The sequence below is a fragment of the Ylistrum balloti genome, unplaced genomic scaffold (genome assembly GCF_031769215.1).
Source record: "Ylistrum balloti isolate Yb309-2 unplaced genomic scaffold, AGI_CSIRO_Ybal_v1 Utg369730, whole genome shotgun sequence".
Lineage (NCBI taxonomy): Eukaryota > Metazoa > Mollusca > Bivalvia > Pectinida > Pectinidae > Ylistrum > Ylistrum balloti.
The window spans coordinates 720,155-746,953 of NW_026781945.1; the positions used below are offsets into that span (position 1 = coordinate 720,155).

At 33.5% G+C, this 26,799-nt stretch overlaps 1 protein-coding gene across 1 annotated transcript; it reads left to right on the forward strand.

The window, feature by feature from the left end:
- LOC132565664 (TBC1 domain family member 9-like) lies at positions 1 to 26,799 on the forward strand. The gene is made up of 30 exons (XM_060230360.1): positions 1 to 44; positions 1,682 to 1,793; positions 2,843 to 2,894; positions 3,284 to 3,361; positions 3,852 to 3,944; positions 4,326 to 4,409; positions 5,685 to 5,818; positions 6,815 to 6,880; positions 7,233 to 7,309; positions 7,406 to 7,459; positions 7,628 to 7,699; positions 8,004 to 8,136; positions 8,985 to 9,104; positions 9,889 to 9,980; positions 10,555 to 10,743; positions 10,992 to 11,100; positions 11,470 to 11,564; positions 11,986 to 12,080; positions 12,622 to 12,768; positions 13,215 to 13,326; positions 13,595 to 13,655; positions 14,498 to 14,680; positions 15,314 to 15,424; positions 15,993 to 16,091; positions 17,003 to 17,194; positions 17,831 to 18,011; positions 18,803 to 18,865; positions 19,313 to 19,675; positions 20,054 to 20,157; positions 20,671 to 26,799. The coding sequence occupies exons 1-30, from the start codon at positions 1 to 3 to the stop codon at positions 21,241 to 21,243; spliced, it is 3,888 nt and encodes a 1,295-aa protein (XP_060086343.1). The 3' UTR covers positions 21,244 to 26,799.

Below are 26,799 nucleotides of genomic sequence, written 5' to 3' on the forward strand. Positions count from 1 at the left end.
ATGTGGTTGAAGCCAGAAGAAATTCTGTTGGCAAATGCTCTCTGGTTTGTGCTTTCTCATATAAATGACAACCGTTTCAAAATTATCACACCCCCTATCGTCCAAACCTTGGCCATTTGGCCCTGAAAAGTTCGTTCACATTTCCTCGATTGTTGTGTTCGTTAACGAAACAATTTTATCAAGTCATTAGTAATATTATGCAAAGTATGCATCGAAATGCTCGTTATTCAAAGAATATGAATGCGATATTTATTTCATTAGTCAGTAAAGCTCGTTATCTGATCTTATCAAACGACGAAGATGGTAAACAAACAGGTAAACAAAACGCTAGGCCAGCCACTGTAAACTTATCGAACTTAAGAAAGGCCCAACAGTAGGTCGAACGATCGCTTATATTATACTGCTATGCTGTAGCATCATATCATTTTGCTTTTTTATGTTGTATAAAAACTATTAAGTTCTGATTTCAATTTTATGCACAAACTTCTGTGGTTATTATCATAATGATAGTTAAGGAAGTATTTTGATATGTATAATTGTGACTATACAGTCAACCTTTATTCTCCCTAATCACACCAAGCTGTTTCCTTGAGTTGAAGCTGGGAAATTTGGGTTGTAATTCCGACATTTTAGCAAGTTTTTAAATTGTTTATATCTTTCGCTCCATCCAAAACCCTAATTGCTTCAAGTCATAAAGTAAGTAAAATTATAAAACATATGTATAGCAAATATGTTGCGATATTATAAAAACAGAAAGGAAATCTGAAATTTTGGTTTCATATTGATATTTTCTTGCTATGTAAGATTTCTGTTCCCATCTGCATGCATTTATGTCCACTAATGCTGCATCTTCACACTTTCACATGATTCCAAAGATTTTCCCTTCCTTGGACCCCCCTTTAAAATATATTGATATTCGGTCACATTCAAGTCCAGAATTGGGAGGGCCATTCTTATCAACTTTTCCTATTTTTAAGTCTTGTGATTTTGTAAGATTTAAAAAGGGGCTCATGTACAAGTAAAATTTCTTTTTTGTTAATACTTTAGGAAGAATAAAATAAAATGGAAAAAGAAAATCAATTTGTGCATACTAGAGAGCGAGGGAGATAATTAGAGGGAGGTGTCTTATAATTATATTGTATTATTATGAGGCTTGCACAATTTTGTATATACTGAATAATGATCTCTCTCATGGACATTGATATAAACAGTTTAATGTGCAAGAAAGGAAATAACTGTCCTTAGATAGCATATATTTCATATGATCTTAGAGATAACTAACATTTGTCGGATGGTCAGGTGGCGCCATGGTAACACACCATTCACCTAGCCGCCCAGAGTTTGATTCCCTGAATGGATCTGAAAAGGGATGGGGTCACCTGCACAACCACATGGGTTTTCCCTGGGTACTCTGGTTTCCTCCCACAGTAAGATCCCTCGCACGCTTCTATCCAGGCTAACAAGAGTGATAAATATAAGTTGAAGAACATGTTTCACAATTGTTGTAAAATAAGTAAAATGTATTAATTATCATTAACATTTGTATGGTAGCCAAAAATTTGATAAAATAGATACAAGTTCCCACGTGTATTGCTTCCACTTATCAGATGTAAAATTTATTTGTTGTAAACTGAATCTCTGAAATAAAGTTAACTTATTCTGTTATGCTGACAAATTCTAGGGTAACAGAGAGAGCCAATCCTTTCTTCATCCTACAAAGACGGAAGGGATATGGAGGAGGAGGATTGACCGGCCTCTTGGTTGGCACACTGGACACTGTCCTGGACAGCAAGGTAATTCTTATACTTACTATGATTATTTGACAATAGGTCTATGTCGAGTAATAAGCATAACAGAATATTACTGTGGAATAATTCATAAAATCAATGCTAATTCATAGATCTGTAACAAGCCCACCCCAACTTTGAATGAGAATAACAAGCTGGTGCCTTTGGCTTATTACAGTGAAAGTATGACCATACTTATCTGATAATAAACCCCATGTCTGGTAACAAGCATGACAGAATGTATTGCTGTTCAGTAAATTCATAAACCAATGTACTCCATTGTTCTGTAATAAGCCCATCCCCTAATCTTAAGTACAGGATGGAAATCAAACAAAGTTTGGTGAGGCCAAAAAATATGATGTTTTTGGCTACATGTTTAAAACATTTTAGTAGAAAGGTGAGTTAAAATAAATATGTTTTTAGAATATTTCAAGGTTTTATGGGAGAAAAATCATGATATACTTAACATTGCTTCCTTAAAAAATACCAGATATGGTTTAGGGAAGGAAAAAAAGGACTGGAAAGGGAAACAAACATTATTTGTGGATGTACACTCTGATACACTTTACATTTGTTTCTGATGAAGTCGACAGAGTTTAGTTACTGAAATACCACACATAAATTATCTAACTGGTTGCATTGTGTCAAACTGACAAACATGTTTCATAATGACCACTCTGATTTTTGTCAACAATCTTGAATCTTTTCAAGGCAGAAACCTTGAAATAGGCTGGCTGCTGTCAATAAATTAGGATTAGAATTACTGATCATTACAGTCGTTGGAACAATAGATTCTTTCTTACAGGCAGGAAGACAGGTATCAGGGTATGATTATTCTCTTATCTGTTACATGATCTAAGAGGACAAATTTGTACTATAAGTCAGAATAGGCAAAATGCTAGACTATAGTGTGTGTATGAAGTTCCTTTCTTCTATTTGTATATTTTGAAATAAAAGACTCTTTGTCAAATATGAATTCTAAAGTTAACAATTGCATGTATTCATTTTATTTCTAATTGAGTCACATATCCCTTTTGTAACTTGACACTTTACAGACACCTCCGTACAGAATCCTTCATCAACCAGAGGGATCAGATGTCAGTTACAGTAAGTATCTTGGTTGGTTTACTTGACATGTTTTACAAGATCTTTGTTCATTTTTCTTCAGAAGATTTTATTGCATATAAAGTTCTTACAATCACAAGGAATTCAACGACAAAAGGTAGAAAACAAGTTTCTAAATAGAATACATCAATTGTACTAATTGTGAAAATATAAAGTTTATTATACATGCATATACAGTGTTGAAGAATTACAAATATGTTAAAGGTAATGAAAATGACTATGAATAGAGTAACAAATATGTCTTTAATCCCATGTCTCGTTACTTATTACAACAAAGTAACTTGAATTGAACACTGAAAGGAAATTTTCGTAGTAAATTATTTGTAAAATAAATATTTTTACAACTGTAAATGTTTTACTATAACTTACAGCTGTGGCCGTTGCCAACAACAAAAAGGAGATTCATAAAGATTGGGAATGGCTGGAGCAGCACTTGATGGAGACCCTGGGTAATTATCAATTAATATCACAACTATATGGGTTTTTATTGCCTATGAATCTTTATAGAACATGTCTTAGATGTTTTAAATTTTGTGAGTAGTGATGAGTAAAAATTAAGACTTGAGATGAGTTTCATAAATATTTCCTTAATTTTACCAATAACTTGGCCTTGAAAACTTTTTCATACTTAGATAGATATAATCTTTTCAGGTATTGATAAACTCTCCTTACCTATTTCTAAAGCTCTCATATCTCTGTTTGAAAATCACAGTTTATAATTTGCTTTTTCCATTTCCGTTTCTACGAGAAATTGACGTACAATCAGATATCATGACAGATGGCATCATGTCAATGTTATCGTGATGTCATCACTTTATGTGATGTCAAAGAACATCATGATGATGTCATGAATGTGTGTGAAGCTGAGGTTCAGCTTTTATCTTCTGTATAAATGATGTGTAGAAGTGAAGGATTACTGTACAGCTATATTTTCTACAGGTGCATTTGAGTCAAATGAAGATGCAACAGAGTTCATCCGATGTAAAATTGAAAGTCTGTTGGCCAATGAAGTGAAACTGAAGGGAGAAGATGGTTAGAAGACTTCTTACAAATTGATTTTATTATTTTTCTTTATGGTCAATTTTCAAAAGTAGACAACGAAATGTTAACAGGTCTGATGTCAGGAAGATTATATCCTATGTAGGAAAAAACTCAAAATTTATGAGATAAAATATGTTAATTGTTGGAAAATATATGAACATATTTGTATATTATGCCTGTATATTAAAATATTCATTTTATGTATGTGTGTAGAGATGTGCATGTTAACTAAAATAGAGCTGAATTATAGTAATATCACGTAAACAATCAGCTCATGTATTCATTTTTCATATGAAATTTATGAAATAAGTTTATAAAGTTTCAATGTCTAATGAAGAATTATGTTATGAAGCCTTTACTTTGTAATTGTAGACGATGAGACCAAGAGATATAAAAATGCAACCAGGAAGTTCATGAAACTCTTTAACATGCCAAAGGAAGAGAAACTAGTCAATTGTAAGTAGCTGATGATATTTTTTGTCTTTCTTTATTTTTTTTTAAATCTTTGAAGAAATAATATCTTGGATATATATTATAACACAACAGGAGTGATAAGGTTCTGTATTAATTACATCCTTCAATAGAACAGAAGTTCTTATAACACAACTAATAGAAAATATTAGAGTGCAATGTTGATGACTACACTGTCACCTTCATTAGACGAATGACCAGTGTGGAGCATACTAGCACTGATATATGTATTATACAAGATAGTACAGAATCAAACAGCTGTTTCAGCTGTGCTATAATCCTATGTACACTAAGGTCAAAAATAGAGTGTGACAAGATGGTAAACAGATTGTAGACCAAAATAATACACCAGATGGTAACCATGTACTGTAGCTACGCTTTGTTTAACACTTGGTTATAGATGAGCGATCGTCTGTGGCCCCACTCATCCATATTAAGTACTGGCCCAGTGTAGCTTATCAAAATGTTCAAAAGTAGTCATGGCATTGATTTTGACTTATCAATTCAACCCAAATTGTCCAGAGAAGGTTGACAATATCAGTTTCCTGGCGTTGATTAGGGTAAAACAAAGTATGGGCTACGATAGCAACACTGGTACAAATAGCATAATTTAATCTGTTATTTGAAATGACAGTAAATAAACAGAAACAAATGAATTTCTACTGTCTCCTTTTATTGTCTATTCAACCAAACAACAAAACATGTAATAAAAACGCTTTACTGTCAATGCACTAAATCTAGCATAGTACCTGATCACAGTCCTTTGGTAAACAAGCTAAAAAATAAGTCTCTCTCAGAATTGTGGGGATCAGCTTTTGTCAAAAAGTTTGTACTGGTTTGACTGTTTCGTTTTTATCATTCCTGAAGTTGCATACAACCAAGCTAAATTTTTTTATGTCTTGTGTATATTTGTTTTTAACATATGGGTAAGTCGCTGCTACAGGATGTTGACACTAATTAGGAAGCAAACTTTTGATAGGATAATAAAACTGGTAATTAATCTCCAGAGACCAAGTGTTTTGTGTACAATGAATTGATACACCCTAAATTAGCCATGTGTTTTGCACAGGTGGCATTCTACTTGTATGTATTGACTGATTTCGTTGTCAGATTTTGACTGAATGAAATTCGAGTCATCCAAACTTACATACAAAGATACAGAAGGAAAAAAATCTTAACTTGGAAATTATTGAAAAATTTATGAAAAGGAAGTTTATCTGAATGATTCCAGCAATAATGAATAATAAATTTGTGTTGTAGACTACTCATGCAGCTACTGGAAGAGTCGAATGCCACGTCAGGGATGGATGTATCTGAGTGTAAACCATTTGTGTTTCTATTCCTTCCTGTTGGGACGAGAGGACAAAGTCATCATCCGCTGGACAGATATATTGGTCAGTATCTCCCACAATGCCATATTGAAGAGATATCTTTGTCAGTATCTCCCACAATTCAACATTGGAGGATATCTAGGTTAGGATCTCCCACTATTCCATGTTGAAGAGACATCTTGGTCAGTACCTCCATCATTCCCTGTAGTCCAGATATATCTCTCATTATCTCCCAGCATTGGACAGGTCATTTGGTTAGTATTTTTTGTAACTCCATCAATACATTGATGATTCCTTTCACCACCTGTTGATCAGTCCATCAGTCTGTCTGTTGATTTGTTGATTTGTCCAGTCCACAGTTCATACACTCTGTCACCTAAAACTATTTTTTTATATTCATTAAGAAGTAAGTTCAGGTATATTACAAATATGCCTACTTGTATAAATGTCAATTGAGTAGTATCCATGAAAAATGTTATTACACTGTTGTGTAATAACTAATTAGTCAAATACTTTGTTGAAGTCATTGGATCTGGACCTACTACACGATATAAATATATATATAAATCCAATAATGTATCTATGGTATGTTCATGTTGAATATATGTCACTATTTTACAGGGTTATGTCCCCTGGTTCAAATTTAATGCTTATTTGTCTAGAATAGGTCTGATTGATGTTACAGCTGTTCAGAATTCGCTATATACAAATATTAGAAGAATTTGATTGTTTGCAGCTATATTTACAAGTGCTAAGAACTAAAAACACTTATCAATGTTTTGAGAATCAATGTTTTGAGATGTAAGTGCCTCTTGAATAAGCTGTGAAAAAATGTTTAAATGTGAAAGTTCACTTTGGTAACTATTAGACAAAAATTGCACTTACTGATTCTTATTCAGATGAAATCACACAGAATGGTTGATATGAAATCAAAGGCTCACACAACAGTAGTTGTTATGAAGAAAAACCATAAGAATAGAGACTTACAAAAAACATTTTATTTTACAGTGTTATAGAGTAATTAGGTGATTGCTGTAACTTGTTTGTAATCTCTTTTAGAAATTGGAAATTGGTAACAATGTTCTGTTTCCTGATAGTGTGGTGGTGAAGACTAGAGAAGGGGAGGTAAATATTTTTTTGCCTTGAAGTACTTCGTATATTTAATGGACATTTTGTCCACTGTTATTGCCATTCAAACTTTCGACAATACCAAAAACACTATAAATTTAGTCTTGTGAGCCATGTTTGTGTTGAAAGAAATTGATAATTTGGTTTAATTCAACTTATCCTATTTTTCATATGCAACTCTTAGCTGCATATATACATGCAATTTAGTTTATTATCTTGATCTGAATTGTAGGATTTTCAGTCATGCAACTACTGGTATATTCTTTTTACTGCCTGGAGCTAATTGAGTAATACTCTATTGTTGGTACAAGTTCATATGTAAATTGCATTCTTCAACATCTCTTTTCAGTATTACTTTTCCATGCTTTTACAAAGTGGGGAGACCTTCCGACTGATGGAACAGCTCGCTAATATGGCTATGAAACAGTAAGTTAATGTCATTTAAATTCTTTTTTTATATTTAAAATAAAAATTTGAATGAGCCTCTTGTTTTCAACTGACTTTGATTTATTTTTTATCAAGGTTGATGCAGGAAGGTGGATTTGAGGAAGACAAGACTATTGTTGACAGGACAAAGTAAGTCTTCAAGTTGACATTCTGAATATTGTGATGTGTAAGAAAGCTAAATGAAATACTGAAGAAATTCTATCATTTAAACTTTTGTTATATAGAAAATCAAGTTTGAATTTAAAGAAAAATACTGAGAAACATTATAAGAAAGCTTACATTTGTTGTGTGTCTCAGGAAAAAGACACCAAAGAAGATGTCTTCAATTAAGAGGGATTTGGATGCCAGAGCTAGAAGTGACGCCTTCAGGTTTGTCTACATTGTGTATGCTGTACAAAGTATCATCTATCGTGTGTGGAAAGTGAACATCTTTTTTTGCAGTGTTTTCTGCAATTTTCCATTTTACTTGATATTAGTTTTAGTTGAATTTGAGACAATATTTGAAAAAAGAAATTCAAACGAAGATACAGATAAATCCTTTTAAGTATTACATTTTCTGGGTAAATGAAACAAATTAATTTTGTTCCAGAATTTTTCCAGGTAATCTTTGTCATAATTAACGATAGGTTTCAGTGTACTGTAGATTTTTCACCTGTAAATTTTTCTGGTTTAGGTTAGCATTCCGTTTACCAACAATGGAGAAACTGGATGGCAACACTGACTGTACTCTATGGACACCATATAACAAACAGAATGTTTGGGGTAGGCTTTACCTGTCTCAGAATTACATCTGCTTTGCTAGCAGGGTAGGTATACTGTGAACTGTTAGTCTTTATACAGCCGTGTAGACTATAGCTAGTATGTGACAGTTCATGTATGCAGTATCTGTTGTAGCAGCTGTATTGAATTTTCCTGTATTTGTAGGTGGGCTTATTATTTATAGCATGATGAATTCAGTAAAGCAATAACAATGATAAATTTTGTCACAAGTTTTAACTTTTTATCACCATAATGATTCACTATCAAGGATGTATGAATACAAAGCAAGTGTATACATAGTTTGATTAGAAGAGTGAATTCCATGCAATAGTAACAGGAGGCAATTTAAAGTATTTTTGCCCTAAATATGATAAAAATTCATTTGAAGAGTGAAGCTTATGCAGATTGAATAGATTTTACTCATGAAGGATGAATATTCTTGTGTTTAGGATACGTGTGATCTTTGGTTGTTCATGCAACAGAGTGTATTTCAAAGAGTATCTATTCTTTTCATCCATCCATCCACACTGCATCTCAGAATTTCACATTTGGTGCAATGTGTGAAATACATGAAATACAGACCTATGTCGTTCCTTATCATGTTTAAGTTGAACGTAAATGTAAAGGTGATGCTAATCTATAAATCAGCAGTGGAATTTATGTCTTGTTTATTTATTTATTTTTCAGAGTAGAAGCTTGTTATAAGTAGAAAAATAAGGGTTTTTTCATCAAATACTTTCTACGATCTCCATTGGACTGCATTGGCAAATGGAATTTAGTCTCTGCTCATGCTCAGACTGGCTTCAGTAAAAATATTTATATCATTATGTACTCTTTCTAGATTTGAGAAATTTGTTTTGGTAACAAACATTTCTTTCACACTGTTTCTCTACAGGTGCGTGAACTAGTCAGTATTGTTATGCCAACGCGTGAGATTCAGCTGGTAGAAAAAGTTGATAACTCGGCATCAGCTGACAGTAACCAGAAAGGTCTTGTCATCACCACCAAGGGCAAGGTCAGTAAAGTGTTACACAGTTGCCTTAGAAACCATATATCTACATTATGTCAATCTACAGTTATTTTTCCACTACAGTAAAACACACTTGTGTTAAACATGCTTGAATCGAAATGCATCGGATAAGTCAAATGTTTTGTTCAGTCCCAATTTTTTCTCTTCTTTACCTTATTATATTAAACACGGATGATTTAAACACTGTTGAGTTGAATAATGCATTTGTGTCAATTATATTTTGTGGTCCATCCCTTCTAGATTCTACAAAAAATATCATTTTTGTGTTGAACGTTTAGACATCACCTTGTCTGAGGTAGAAATTTCCTGGCTTTGGTCCAAATGACTAAGCGTGATCGGTCAGCCGTATCTGTGATAATGAGCCCTATTGTAATTTTCAATTGATCAGTATTCCCTGTGTTAACACAGGTGCACAGATGAAAGTTAGAATTTATACAAAATTAGGCAACCAAACTTAAAACAAAATACATTGTAGTCTATTAACTATAAATCTACTGTATTTTGTTTACTTTTTTTATGTGTATAGCTGCTGGAACCCAAAAGGTTCAATTTGAAAATCATTTGTATTGCATTTATAGTCAGAAGGCTAAGTTGTGACAATTAAGATTTAAGATACATCACTAAAATAATCTTCCTTAGAAATGACAGATATTTCAAATGACATCAATGCACATTTTTTATTTTCTATCTTGAGCTTCTTCTATAGTTAATACTTTAATTTGCTACCCATATTGACATTGATCTTCTTATTTGTATATTCATCACACAGCTGAATTTTATGTTCTCTCAACTGGGAGATCGAGACCTCATACTGGAGAAGATTTCTGATTTCTTAGCCAGACAGCAGCAGCCTGATCCAGGGTACGACATCATTAATGATATAAAGATTAATCTGAAATGTCATCGGTCACCATTATTGTTTATCAATAGGCCCATGTCTGGTAGTACGCCAAAGTGCAATATTCATTTATTTTAAAATAGGATTACTACTCCATGTAAAATCAGAGATAATGTGCTTGTTTCCCGAACATTTGTCAGTTCAGCATAATTGTAGCTCCAAAGGAAAGTTTGATTTCCCCTAACATTCTTGTAGGATTGTGTGTTTATCCAGCAATAAGCCCATGTTTGTTAATAAGCACACCTTTATTGATCTGTTGTTTTAAAAATACTATTTCATTGTCTTGTAATAAGCCCACCCCTACCTATGAGTCAGAGATAATGTAATGGCCCCTATGCTTATTGTAGGATAAAGATGGTATGTATATCTCTGTAAAGGTCTAGGTTCCAACAAACCACTACCAGCTCATAGTAAATCCAAACTTCAAAAGAACTACTTGTAGATAACTGCAAATCTTAAGTGTTCTAATGTGTGTCTTATTTCTCTGCCTTTAGAAATTGTATTATCTTAATTTGGTTATTTTGTATGACACTGCAGTTTGCCTAAGGCTAGGACAAAGTCAGAAGATGCTAGCATTGGAAGTGAAGGTCCAGAAACATCTGGCTCCAGTTTTGATTTGCAGCCAGCGTTGGTCAAGCTCTTCTGTCGGAGAGACTCGGATGAGTTGTCGTCCAGGGAAACAGTCAAGGAACATCTGTGGAATATCCACTTCGCTGAGTATGGCAGGTTAGTTTACATTGAATTATTGTTATCACTCTAAAGATATGTACAGAATTTCTTATACTAAGCTGACCAAGCTAGGTCTGATTTCCCATTGCAACTCTTGGGACCCTGATAATTTGGTTTGTTTCCTGTCCTGTTCGTTATTGATACTCATCTTCATGTTGCTAGGACATTAAAACCCTGTGAAAACAAACTGGAAAAATGTTTTATGAAATAAGAATGGATCACACAACTTCAGTTGTTATTTACAGGGGTGTGTGTATGTATCGAACAGTGGCAACAATACAACTTATACTAAAAGGTCTTCCAGAGAAATTTCGGGGTGAGGTGTGGATGCTGTTCTCAGGTGCCATAAATGAGGTAATGTACTAATATCAATACATGTACTGTAGAATTATTAATTCTTGTAGGAGTTTTAATTTGAGTTGAATTCATGATTACTCCTAATCCACACACTCATACGTCCAGAAATGATAAACTGATAAAAATTGACATCAATTATGGTATTAGTGGATTTTGTGAACAAGATTTGCTTTGCATAATCAAGTACCAATTGATTATGCATATTTTCTTGAAACTGAAATTTGAGTCCCTGGAAAATATTTAATTTCACAGTGTAACTTCACCACTGTCCTTCTTCATTTGTAAACTGAATTTCTTCCCTGATAAAATGCCTTTCCCACACCACTGCCACAAACTTACCAATCTTACTCGATGTGTATGTTTTAGAAATCATGTAACCCTGGTTACTACCGGAAACTTGTAGAGGAAAGTGCTGGCAAATACTCATTGGCAACAGATGAAATAGAGAGAGACTTACACAGGTAGAAAGAAAATTCCTGTTTTTTTTTAATTTTTGGGTAATAATGTTACAGATGTGTTATGTTTTAAGAAGTGACATTTCCTTACTTACATGACATAAAGGAAAAGTGCATTTATTTCTTGTGTACCTCTTTGAATTTGTTAACAAAGTTTTGCTCATCAAAAATCATTTATATGTTTAATTTGTCAAGAAGGATGTGGAAAAACCACTATGGTCGATCATGTGCAGTTTGAGTAATTAAAACATGCAAACATGAATTCTTTCAAATTGACTTTAATATTTGAAAACTAGTGGATTAATGAGTACTATTATCCATCAAAATCCAATCAGAAATTAGTTGTCTTTCGAAAAATGATAAAATTCAAATCCCTGTGAAATATCTAATTTGATGGTATATCATTTTGTCTTTATTTTGTCAATAGGTCTTTACCAGAACACCCTGCGTTCCAGTCTGACCTTGGGATCGGGGCCCTCAGAAGGGTGCTAACAGCCTACGCCTGGAGAAACCCTACCATAGGTACTATATATTGGAATATCCATCATCATGTATGGTTAATTAAAATGATTAATATTCAGTAGTATCATATACATGCTATAAGCTAAAATATGTATTGTAAAACAAGTAATTTCATAAATCTTTTATTTATAAGGGGCTTTTTGAATATTTCTAAATAAATTGGCCGAATATCAAGTATTCTTTTTATGCTGTACATAATGATGCAATGTTATCAATATGCCAGGTGGCCATGTTGGCTCTGTTAGTAGAGTGTAGGTCTGTTTAGCCTCAGTTGAAGATATGAAGATAGGCTCCCTACCTGTGATAGTTTGAGTTTCTGAGGTTGTGTAATGGACCGGTCAGTACTGTTGTGGCTATTTTATTTGGTAAAACACTTTACCCTAATTGCTCTGAATGTCATACAAAGGGTCTCCTGTAGGTTCAGTGAGATAGCCTCCAGCTGCTACAAGATCACACAAAATGACCCTGTCTCTTCACAGGGCAATAAATCTGTCAAAGAAGAAGAGAAAATAAATATCAATATCATTAACTTGTTTTGTAGGCTACTGCCAGGCGATGAACATTGTCACTAGTGTATTGCTACTTTATACTGATGAAGAGGAAGCATTCTGGCTTCTGACTGCTATATGTGAGCGACTACTGCCAGACTACTACAACACTAAAGTAGTCGGCGCTCTCATTGACCAAAGTAAGTAGTTTTAAGTAGGTCAGTTTATCACACTTATCCTGCAATAAGCCCGGGGGATAACAAATGTACTCAAAATCAGGGAATGGACTTACTGCAGGACAAGGGAAAATCACTCGTTTGTAATGATACCAGGTGGGCTTATCACAAGACATGTACTTATCGTCTGAAAAAACTGTAATGATTAAACTGTGACATGGTAATTGGCATTATTTGGAAAATACTTGAAATTGATCGAAAGAATAATTTTAATGTAAAATTTTTAAAGGTGTGAAATAGATATTGGTGGCAAAATACGATACAGAGAGACTGACAAGATAACATTGGTGGCAATTTACAGTAGAGTGAGACTGACTAAATAATATTGGTATCAAGATACAATACAGAAAGACTGACTAGATATGTTTAAGATCATTGTGTCTAACTTAAAGATAATTTATTGATCACAGGTGTGTTCGAGGAGCTGATTAAGGACAACCTACCAAGTCTGTACCAGAAGTTAGAGACTCTGGGACTGCTCAGTATGATCTCACTGTCGTGGTTTCTTACTATATTTCTGAGGTACTGTATCATATACCTGACATTACATCAAAGTGTTTATTGGTCCAAAAAAACATGACCTTCTCTTGATTTGTTTTATTTCATTGTTTACTTAGTTTTTGTCTTCAAATATTTTCAAGAAAGCTGTTTAATGCAATGTAAATTAGGAATCATCAATGATGATATAATTAAAAATGATCTACCTGTAAACTGACCTTTGGTTGGTAGAAAATCCAGCATGAGTTAGGGGCTTTACTTATTGAAAATTTTATGTCTTTCTTTGTTTCAGTGTTATGCCCTTCAGTTGTGCTGTCAACATACTTGACTGCTTCTTCTACGATGGAGCTCGAGTAAGTCAGCCTCTTGTCTTTCTCAGCTAGTATTGTATCTGAACTAACATCTTAACTATTTATCGAAGTTAATAGACTTTATTGTCAATTAATGTATATTCAAATATAACAATATAGAATTATATATTGCAATGCTCCAATGTTTACTTTTGGTTTTTATTGGAAATCCTTGGGAAATCCATTAGTTTAAGGGGTCATGTTAGCTCAGAGTATTAGCCTATGTTACCTCAGTTGAAGATTTGAGGTGCGTAGTTTGAAGTTGCCTACCTGTGGCAGTTTATGATTCTCAGGAAGGTGAGAAACAGACTTGTCTGTGCTGATGTGATTGTGTCCTTAAGCAAGGCACTTTACCCTTATTGCTCTAGATGGCATATGACTGGCCTCCTGTATTTACCATGAGTTACTACAAAAAGACCCTGCCTCAAAATGACCCTGATTGTTCTTAGGGTAATAAGCCCAGGAAATCAACAAACATCTTTGGTTTAAATCAGTTATGAAAAAGTCAGGCTACCAGAAACTGTTGGTGTAAGAATATTTTAGAATTTGTTACATGAGGAAAATGGAGCTCATTATTTAAGGTTGAAATGATCTGGTGACAGTAATACAAATATTTTGGGGCGGGTTTCCTAGTAGCTTGTGGCTACCTTGCTGAACAACACTTGTGAATACAATCGCATACAATCTAAAAGCTCTTAACGGCATGCAACCCAAGAACATACTGACATACCTTAGTACACTTAAAACTATATTTTACAAATAATTCATACAAATCTTAAAAGCCTAGCTGAGAACGAAAATATTTTGTTATAGTCAAGTCTGTCTAAACCCTTGGCAATTTACAGGTGATTTTTCAAGTGGCCCTGACCATACTGGACACCAAGAAGGATCAGTTACTGGCGGCCAGAGACGATGGGGAGGCGATGACCATCCTGGGAGCATATCTGGAGAATGTGTCCAACCGTGACTCTACTATGCCAAACATCGCCCATACCAACATGCTCTGTACTAATGGTGTCCAGAAGGAAGTGAGTTGGTTTTTGATAGTGTTTTCAATTCTAAACAACTCATCTATATGTCCAGGTATCAGTTTTAAACTTGTATGTCGTATTGTTGGTAGACACTTAGCCTAGTTGATAACACAATCGCCTGTTGTCAAGGTGATCAGGGTTAGGTTACCTGTATGGAAGATATAGATATAGATTTATCTGCCCAGTCTGAGGTTAGGTTATTCATACAAAGGATAAAGGAATGAAACATCTTTAATACACCTGTGCTGTAAACTCATACTTGTTATAAAGTAAAATCAGTTTTAGAATGTTTTGTTTACTGCAATATGTGCTTTTTAAGCATTTGAAATGAAATATTTAGAAATATTGATATTAAAAAGTAACAAACTTGTGTGTAAGATATAGTATAGTTATTTGTTAAAAAGTCACCCATAACTATTACTGTTTGGTGGACACAAACAAATACTTTTTCATTTTCCTGTAATAAGCCCACCTGCTGCCTTTGAGTCTGGTGCCCTTACTTTATTGGAGGATAAATATGGTGCTATATGTTGTAGATTTTCTGTAAAATTTGTCCTTTTAGTTTCACATGAGTAATGTGTTGATTATGACTGAATAATCACTACTAAACAAAGATCTCTGTTTTTATAGGCCTCTGTGGATATCAGCGAACTTATCAGTGAAAGTTACCGAAATTTTGGTCATCTGAATAACCAGGACATTGACAAACTCCGACTCAAGTACAGGCTTCAGGTTGTCCAGGTAATACACCAAACATTGTAAACCTGTGTACATTGTAAACCTGTGTACAATGTAAATATCTGTACAGTGTAAACCTGTGTACAATGTAGACCTGTGTACATTGTTAACCTGTGTACATTGTAAACCTGTGTACAGTGTAAACCTGTGTACAGTGTGTACTGTGTAAACCTGTGTACAGTGTAAACATGTGTACTGTGTAAACATGTACAATGTAAATATCTATAGTGTGTAAACGTGTACAATGTGAATATCTGTACTGTGTAAATGTGTACAATGTAAAATATCAGTACTGTGTAAACGTGTACAATGTAAATATCTGTACTGTGTAAACATGAACAATGTAAATATCTGTATAGTGTAAACATGTACAATGTAAATATCTGCACAGTGTAAACGTGTGCAATGTAAAAGTTCGTAAAGTAAACATGTGAACAATGTAAGCAAAACAGCTGGTAGGTTTATCACCAGATATTGGCTTATGACCAGACAAATACAGTTAATGTCTTCTCATGTAAAGATAAATTGTTTTCGCTGCAACTACTTTTGATATGACTTTGATGTTTTCTAGACAATTGAAGATAGCACCAAGAAAAATGTCCTCCGTAGTGTTGCCTCACACACTTTATTTCAAGGCAAGGAACTAGAGGATCTGTTCATCCTGTTTAAGGTAATTACCTCTCATTTATATTTTAAAAGAATGCAATTTTATATAACTTTGGCTGTAAACTTTGTAAATTCTTGATTTTGACCTTTCTGTCCCAAAGGTTTATAATATTACCACTGTATACAGATTTCTAATACTGAGTGTATTTCAATCATCATGTACCTTATTGCTATGCTTTATTGTGTTGCTGTTTTTCAGGTCATCTGACCTGAAGGGTCATGATGACCTATAGCCATCGTGCTTTGTCCATCTGCGTTTGCTGTCATAAACTTTTGACATTTTAAACTTTTTCTTAAGTTCTATCAGTGGGATTAAGCTCAAACTTATATGAAATGATCCTGAGATGGTCCTGACTCAAGTGTTGTTATTTTTTGGGTATGTCTGAAATCCAAGATGGCCATCTTGAAAAGCATATTTCAAACTTCTTCTCCAGTTCCACTGGTGCCATTGAGCTAACAATGGTAACGCTAAGGAAAGATAGCCAACAAAGTGCTGTTATTTTTTGGCATTGTCAAAACTTTCACATGGCAACATGGGAGGCCATTTTGTAACATAATTGGGCAATCATGGTTTTCCTGTGCAACACCTCTTTCAAACTTCTCAAGTTTCACCAGTTGGATTGAGCTTCAACTTTACTGTCAAAAAATAGGTAACACTTGTTACAGTTACGTACTCTTCACTCAAATTACCATATGCATCATGGAAAACAGCCTCTTAGTAAGATTTCATTCAAAGTAAAAAAAAATAAGTTTTTGTAGTCAGATGACAGTTAAGGCCCATGGGCCTCTTGATTTAAACAAGATCTATAAATTGTGGCCTCTGAATTCAGTAATATTTTACCTAAATTCACTTCTTTGGCATTTTAATGGATATTGTACAATATTTGACCTTGACCTTTAAACATTGACTTTCAGGAGGAGTACTTGACGTCCTGTTACTGGCGAACCAGTCAACAGCCTGTGGATACTGCAGACAAGTTTGACCCCTCAAGGCCATACTATGAGATCTATAAGGTTGACTTTGACCAGTTCAAGACCATGTTCCTGTCACTGGCTCCCTGGGCGACGGGATCACAAAGCCATATCCTGGCCCTTAGGGCCTTCAGGGTGAGCAAGTAGACTGAAATGTTCTGAACAAGTTAACTGTTGTTATTATGTAAGACACAGAATCCATGTCATAATTTTCGTTCTTAAGTATTTTTTGTTTATTTTTCGGCGTCTCAAACTTGAAAACAGTTTGAGAATAATAACATGTAATTCTGTCATTCACTCCTGGATGGTACATCCGGGATCCCATGAGATGCGTGCGCATCATTAGCAGACATAGCATGTTTTGTTAGCAAATAGTACAGAGGGAACTGCGTTCCTCTGACCTCGCCATTTCTACTTTCATTATTTGTTTCACACCCCCAGAGGCTCTCTATGGTTTACTTGTTGGTTTTCACTGTTCGTGTAAATACTTTTTTCATTTCTGAACACTGCCGTCTCGGCATATTTTCACGTTTCTTGTGAAAACAAAATTCAATGTCTAAACAGATAAATGAGGGCAAAGTATGAACAAAGGAAATATTTATTGAAAACCCTTTAGAAATACATGAATGAATAGACAAACCTACCCATTAATTTTGTGTCAATCCAAGTATAAAGATGAAGGAAGATCATTAAATTGTTCAATAATAAATCTGATTTTCTCAAATATTTTACATATTGTTTATTTATTGAAATGTATTATTGATTTCCCAGTACCTTGACGGGAATGCTGACAACATGATTAACTTTAAGGAGTTTGTTTACTTGTTGGGTGTGATCTGTCATGGGGACCTTACACTTAAACTAAAACTACTGTATCAGTGTCACCAACCCCCTGCTCTACTGCCATCAGATGACCTTGAAAGTGGGGAGATACCCACATCTCCCAAGTCAGGTGAGTCATCTACCTATGTCTTCCAAGTCTAGTAAAACATCTATCCATCTCTCCCAAAGTCAGATAATTGATCTACCCACCTCAATTAAGTCAGGTAAATCATCCTACATTTCCCTTGTCATAGTATTATTTCATAAGCATAATTCAATATACATCATTACAAAGATTATCTCCCTTTATTTACATTAGTACCAAGAACCGATGTCAAAAATATTTTCAAATTTATTGATGTGTTTTAAAAGTTTTAAGAAAGTTAATAATCAGATATTTTAGACTTCTCTGTCTTTTTTTGTGCATTCATAAGAAGGTCATTAGGAAATTTTACAGGTTAATAGAAAGATGAATTATTGAAGCAAGGATGTTTTTCATGGAAGATGATAAAGAGAAACTGCCTTTCATAGTTTACTGTCATAAATAAGATTACCCCTGAACTATTAACCAGAGTATAGTATTAGTGAAGGTTTTTATATTGGAAAGAATTAAACCTCCAATACTTTAAATGGAATACTCAGGAAAAAAATTTTTTGAATCACTGAAGATTTAGCTTGTCTAAGATGCTGAATTTGCTTCAGCTTACCATAGTCTTACTTAGCTTTTCTTGAATTGCTCAAGAGTCTGTGGCTGTTAAATCATGTCGGAGTCATTCATATATCACTTTAGAGTTTCTTATGCTGTGTAGGCTTCTCTTGAATTGCTCAAGATTCTTGTTAATCTGACCTCTCTTAATCGCTTAGAGACTTACAGACTGCTACATAGTTATATATAAAATGGGTATTCCTGTCATGTTCCAGAGTCGACTGAGAGCGCTGTGGAGGCCACAGACTTTTTTGACAGTGGTGACACATTACAAGATGGTTGGTAGTGCTTTAAAGAAACAGTTCATCTAGGATTCTTGAAATTCCTGAAATCTTTAATATTCAAATGCAAATTTTGATAAAGAAAATTTCTTGAAATGTACCTAAAGTGTATCATGTCCAGACAGTGATTAAGTAGTGAAAAGTTTTTCATATAAAGAAAACAAAATTTTACTAACAGTTGACCTTTTAGTAGAAGATACATTTGTGTGTAGACTTAATTTAGCATGAGATTCACTCAGTGACTTATAAGTCCACTCTATTTGGACTCTTGATTGAGTCTACACTGTTTGGACTCACTGAGTCTGTGATGTAACTTTCTTTCGAAGTACCCCTCTTTTCCTCCTTTGTATAGAATAATAAATGAACTATAATTGAAATATTTATTGAACGGCTTTTGATGCATTTCTTCAATTTTATGGTAAAAGATTTAATTTCTGTATGTAGAGATTGAGTTACCCGGAGATCCATCACCACCACCATTAGAGGAGGTTGTGGAAGATCTACCCACAAACGAGGACCAAGAAAAGGGAGAAATTGCATCCAAAGACCAAAATATTTCTCAAGGTATCTCTAGTCAGACTAAAGAAAATACAGATGGGCAGACTGCAGCTCCTAAAACAGAGGGGGCGGAGTCTGATGACAAACAGACTGATGGGACCAATGAAAATACAGAGTCTGAAAATGGTCAGGGAACAAAGCTGGAGATGGAGTTGGTTAATGGTGAAGCCACAGCCGAAGTGGAAACGAGTGATGCTCCTTCACCAGACGAACCAAGTGAAGCTTCGGACAGCAGCAATTCAGCAAAAGGTTTTATCGTCAGACTGCTTCTTTGATTAATTTTATAGAGGGTTGGTGTGAGGGTCATTACACTTAGGAAATTCAAAACAGATACTTTGGATGTCCTTCCTTCATTGAGCTTTAAGTTGACATTTGTTTTACAAATAAAAATACCAAAAAATGTTTCTGAACTTTTACATCAAACATTTGGTTCTTTCAAGATCTTTCTACAAGAACAATTGATATTGTGTTCTTGAAGGAAGGCGTGATCTGTTAAATAAGTATGGTAATACTACAGACATTATGTGAACAGTATGACGTTCAAGAGAAATTAATACCATTGACTAATACTTTCCTGACCAATACAATCTATAAATATTCTAACAAATGAACAATATGTTTCAGCAGTGTCAGATATAGGTGACAGTCTGAGAAAAATGTACCAGAAGCGACAAGAGCTGAAGAAGAAGGATAGTAAAGCTGACTTTAAGGATGTTCCTCGAATGACACAGGTACAAACTGTAGAATTTCTATTGGAATGTGAACTACAAATAGATTTACCTAGGGTTAGCATTTCCGTCCAAATTCCCTGGAGCGTTATATGCCCTAGAGTAAACGAGGCATATGCATAGGCTTAATTGTTACGTGTATTATCACTGTTTTCTTTCACATAGTGCACACAAACATAGGAAAATTAACTGATTACAAAGGGAGAAATATTTCATGTTAAAGATTCATATATATATTCCACAATCATACCATGTCTAGAACTAAGTCCATCCTGAATCTTTTGTATGATCAGTAGAAATATCATCAGATGATTTATCAGTGTACTGCTATATGCACATCTCCCTAACTTTGAGTCACAGGTTTTGTGTTTGCCTTGTAGAATATTTCAGAAATATAAAATAAAGACTTAACTGATAAGTAGATAATGAAATGTTGAACCCACCTCTGGCTATTTAGATGGAAGACATTTAAGATTTTCACTTGCATAAGAACTTGTATGACTTTTTCTATTGTAGGTACAGTTTATTCAACTTTGTAAGACTCTGTACGACATGTTCAGTGATCAGTTCGAGGAACAAGAATTGTATCATTCTATCGCCACAGTTGGTACACTACTGCTAGAACTGGGAGAGGTAGGCAAGAAATTCTACCTCAAGAAATCTTCGCCATCTGAGAGCTCTGTCACAGACACACCTCTGTCCTGTAGCGCTGATAGCGGCATGGACATGGACCGTCTGGCACAAACCATTCAGCATACTCGCCTGGACACTGACAAATCAGGGGAGGAAACTCAAGAGGAAGAAGGAAGTGATAGGACCTCGGGAATTGAATCAGGATCTGAGAACACTGTAGATTCTTCTTCTAAAACCACAGCAGATATCTCTTCAGATTCAAATCAGTCATTTTCTAAGCCAGATTCTGATTGGTCAATATCTTTTGAACAGTTCATAGCATCAATGCTAACTGAACCCGCATTGGTTGAATTCTTTGAAAAGCATACAGATGTGACTGAGTCTGTTGCTAAAATGAGAAATCGTAGGTTAATGAAAAGACAATTGGGTGTTTTTCCAGATGAGAAAAAGAAATGATGTAGACAGGATAAAGCAAAAATAACATGACACAAAATGGCAGGTTAATTGATAACTTTTGCTGACATTGTGGTTTGTGTAAATTCTTTAGTTTTATCCACGTCTTTTGTTTAACACTATTTACTATGTAAAAATTCAATACTGAAGTACAGCTGAGATTTCACAATATTTATTTCACTCTGTTTTAATGAGGTTACATCTTTCTTGGTATGTTAAACATACTGGTACGTCATTTGCTGTCTTAAGTCTTGTTTTCAATAAACTCAATAGCACAGGCAGTTTTGAAACAATTGTTTTCACTAATGTTGGAGTTGATTTAAACCAATCTGCTTTGAAATTATCTGCAATGATTTTGTAAAAAGAAAAAAATTGAAATTCAAATGATTTTGAAATAAATGTTATGCTTTAGATTTAAGATTGAATTCGAAATAGCATCAGATTAAAGTATTTTGTAATGGAATGTGCATTTTAATAGGATTATACTTCTATGTATTAATTGTTTTTAGGTGATTCACTAGAACACTTATTGAGTCCTGATAATTATAGGAACATATTTAGGTGATTCACTAGAACACTTATTGAGTCGTGATAATTATAGGAACATATTTAGGTGATTCACTAGAACACTTATTGAGTCGTGATAATTATAGGAACATATTTAGGTGATTCACTAGAACACTTATTGAGTCGTGATAATTATAGGAACATATTTAGGTGATTCAATAGAACACTAATTGAGTCCTGATAATTATAGGAACATATTTAGGTGATTCACTAGAACACTAATTGAGTCCTGATAATTATAGGAACATATTTAGGTGATTCAATAGAACACTAATTGAGTCCTGATAATTATAGGAACATATTTAGGTGATTCACTAGAACACTAATTGAGTCCTGATAATTATAGGAACATATTTAGGTGATTCACTAGAACACTAATTGAGCCCAGATAATTATAGGAACATATTTAGGTGATTCACTAGAACACTTATTGAGTCGTGATAATTATAGGAACATATTTAGGTGATTCACTAGAACACTAATTGAGTCCTGATAATTATAGGAACATATTTAGGTGATTCAATAGAACACTAATTGAGTCCTGATAATTATAGGAACATATTTAGGTGATTCACTAGAACACTAATTGAGTCCTGATAATTATAGGAACATATTTAGGTGATTCACTAGAACACTAATTGAGTCCTGATAATTATAGGAACATATTTAGGTGATTCACTAGAACACTAATTGAGTCCTGATAATTATAGGAACATATTTAGGTGATTCACTAGAACACTAATTGAGTCCTGATAATTATAGGAACATATTTAGGTGATTCACTAGAACACTAATTGAGTCCTGATAATTATAGGAACATATTTAGGTGATTCACTAGAACACTAATTGAGTCCTGATAATTATAGGAACATATTAATGAAGTGTTTTTTATCTACTGGTCATGTTATTTTGTTGGATATTTAGGTACCCAGGCTACCATGAGAGTCCCTCACTGTGGACATTCTTAAAGGTGCCAAATGTTTTATATAGGTGGACATAATAATAAAGGACTTTGGCATGTTTGACTGACTAAATACAATCTGGATTTTAAGAGAATTTGGAAAGTGGTTTTTCTTGAAGTTTTACCAAAGATTTAAAAAAAAAAAAAGAAAAGGTGTGAATTCTACAGCACACTGATTTTCTGTATTAGTAATATTTCCTAATTTTTTTCTTTGTTCATTTTATTCCATCCTTTAAAACAGCAAAATTCTAGAACCCTTAAAAAAAAACAACTATTACAGTATGTTAAGGGACACGGTTTTATGTCTTCACGAAGTTCTTGTTGAAACTCAAAAAATACATAAAAATGCATGATATATGTAAATCTATGTACAAGTATTAACTGTACAGCAAAAGTATAATTTGACTTTCCTATTTGTAACACAAAGCTAAAAAAATTGGAAATTTGTGATCATTTTTACATCTGAAATCGTCAAGTCAGGTGACATGTATATTGGATGTAAACTTGATATTGTTGATTTAAAAAGGGTATCCGTGCAACTTTGTCAGATCTTTTTGTGATTGTTTTACACTTTTGCAATACAGCATTTAATGGGCATTAAATATTATAGTTTATTAACAATGATTTCCGTGTGTTTTTGATAAAAACAATTTGTATCAGGCTAAGTACTTAATCCAGTAATTTCATTTAAACGCTAAAGCCTTTGTAGAGTTAATATTATAGTGTATTTAGAAAAAAAAAACAACAAAGCATGCTTACCAAAACAAAGATAAGAAGGATTAAAGTTGAAAAAGAAACTGAATAGCCCTTTGCTGTTTGTATTTCCTGACACAACAGGACCCTGTGATATTTTATGCTATATGAAACAAGGCCGTTTGCTGTCTTTATTTCCTGTATTTTGTTTTCTTACTGTATTTACGAGACCATACCTTGCCATGTACAATCAGCAACACTATGCTATGATATGGTCAGTATTCATGTGATATTATGCTCCAGCAGTTTATGGTTAATTGTAGGGTTGGCCTAGGTCTTTCAGTTTACATATGTAAAACTCATCATATGTTAATTTGACACCATGTTAACCTGTAAAACATCTACATCTGGTCCGAGACCACCAAAATCAATTGTATCTCAGTCAAAATGTCAACAAATATTGTATCATTGCCATGTAATAAGCCCGCCTCTTTTATTAGAAGTCTTGTTTTGAATACCTGGGTTCTTTACAGTATAAATGCAGTAATATTTATTCTTCAATGTTTGTTCAGAAATAGGTTGTACAGATCATCAGAATGTGATGTTGTATGTCGACATCAAACCAACACGCATTAAAATCAGTCCATACCAAGGTTTCTAGGGTTTTATTTTCATTATTTTATCAACTTAGGTGATATATTTGTGTAAATTTTTCAGTACGTTTGTAGAGTGCAGTATTTAAGAAGTGGTAGCAACACCTAAGTTTATGTAAATGAATTTACAGCTCTGTCACTGCTACAAACGTCTTTCATTGTACATGTTTTGTATGAGAACCCTGCCATAAATGTTTACCCTGCCATGTAATGACCTATACATTTTAGACTAGTTAGGAACTGGACAAGAGTTCGTAATATGCAGGTTTATGGTATACACAGGTTTGAGTTAGGGAGAAATGTAAATATTTGCTGTTGGTGAAGCTGATGAATGTGATATTAATTTTTTTAAAATGAATAATTAATTGTTGCCTTTGTGTATTAATTGATGACTTCGTATGTTAAATTCATAAATTTCACATGTATCACATGAAATCTGCTGACTTGTTTTGCTTAAATGTTTTGTTCTTTGTCTTTAGATTATTACCTGTACAAGGACTCTCTGAATTAATGATTTTTTTCTGAAGATGCTAAATGACTTTTTTACACTAATACAAGTGTATTTTTCCCCCAAAAATAGCACTTTAGCATCATTTAAGTAGTAATATAAATTGTTATAAATTGTAAACACGTCTTAAAAATATCAAATATCATTTAAAAATCATACTCCAATACCACTGTGCATACTATAATGAATATCTGGTAGTTTTAACCAGTAGATGTGTTACTGTATAAAGTGCTTATTTACATCTAAACATTGTTTATTTTAGTTAAAAACTATTCAATGTTTTTGTTTTATTTCCATTCTACTCAGGAAATGAGTGTTTTGTAGTATTTTTCCTCATTACTTGTTAATTGTGTTTACATTTGAGGCTACAGGTATACCGGGCGGTAAATGAATTTCACACCTAATGGAGATTATATTTATACGAGAGTGCATGAAGTGCTTTTTATCAAAAAGTTTCATGTGGAAAGTAATTGGTGATAATTTTGTGGATTACTAATGAATGTTAAATCTACAGTATGATATATAATAAAATTACTTTGGTTTGTTCAAAATTCAGAATTGAACCTTGTTATGTATTATAAAGTCTTGAAGTGTTGTAATGATAGCACTTCTATAGTTTTTGTGTGTCAGAGTAATCTCTGTCAAGGATATTTTATTTAGAAACAGGGACAGGGAATTTGTTGAGCACAGTCACTAAACATTTCCCTAGGCTACTTGAACATCTCACTTAAAGTCTGATGAAAATACAGGCTTTATCAGTAAAGGGTAAAATATTTTTGTAAAAGTTACAGATATCTGTTTAAACTTTGACTTTTTGTAATATTTCTTAATGGGATTAGAAAGTAATCTTCAATAAATACAATTAAATGAAGTCATATTTTAATGAAATGCATGAAATTTGAAGACATTTTTAGAACAACTTACTCAATCAAAGCAAATGACTTGAAGATCGATTTTTTTATGAAGCTCGATTTTTGTGGTTTTTCAAAATAAATGAAAATGAAACATCCTCAAAAGTTAATAATTTCACACCATAGTAAAATGTTGAAATTTTGTGATGAAGACCTTGTAGAAATATTTTGTAGGTGGAGTAGTCAGAACAGAAGGGTAAAGTCTTGTTGACCTTCAGTTATTAGTACTTGTTATAGAGAAGCTCACATTCATTTCTGGAGCTTAGGTCCAGTCTAACATAGGAAATGGTCATCTTGTTGAAGTTCAGCCTGATGGGTGAATAGTCTAGTTATCAAACCAGGAATTTGTTTTTAAGATTTGTAATCTTTGTTCTTGAAGTGTTAACTATAAACATTAGCTTTAGGCTACTTAAAGATTAACATCCGTAATTTTAGTGTATTCATCTCTGACTTTATCAACACTTAACACTAACATTTTGTCATAGATTCCACTTCGTATAAAAATAATAAAAAACAAACTTAAATGAAATCACATCAGTCATTTTAACTAGTCACTGTAATATTGCTTTAGTGGGAATACTGTGATACCAACATCAACAATCTGTTTCAATTTTTAAATCCTTTTGAACATAAATTACACTTTAAACTTGATGTCAGTTGCAACTTGTTGCCTAGGATGATGTCAGTTGCCACTTGATGCCTAGAATGATTGCATCTTTTTGTTGAAAAGGTCACTCTGACTGGGACTCCTACTTATTGATATTTCTGCTTAATACTACCTTTTTTAAATTGGATATTGATATTGTCACTATTGAAAAATATTCTTTTTTGTTGTTGTTTTATCAGCAAATGACTTGGTATTATATATCTTTCCCTAAAAAGTGTGTTGGTAGCTACAATTGAAACCATACTTTCATGTCTACTTCCACCTTATATTTCATTGTAACTCTGCGCCTTATCATTAACATGGATAATTGTTCAGTGGGAATTTTAAAAGGGATTGGGTTATTGTTAATAGATGTTGTGATAATACATCATATTTCATCTGTAACATTATGTAAATCAGACACTCCAAGGGGATGATTTCATATGAGAGAACTGCATGCTTAGGTTGTCCTAGGTTCCTCTCTCACTAGGTTTTGTTCAGATGTCTCACAAATTGGTGTTGGTTAAGATGCTGTATTTCGAGAAATTCATATCCATATAGGATGAATGAAGAAACTGTGCAATAGTGTTTGATGAAAAACATATTCATATATTCACAAT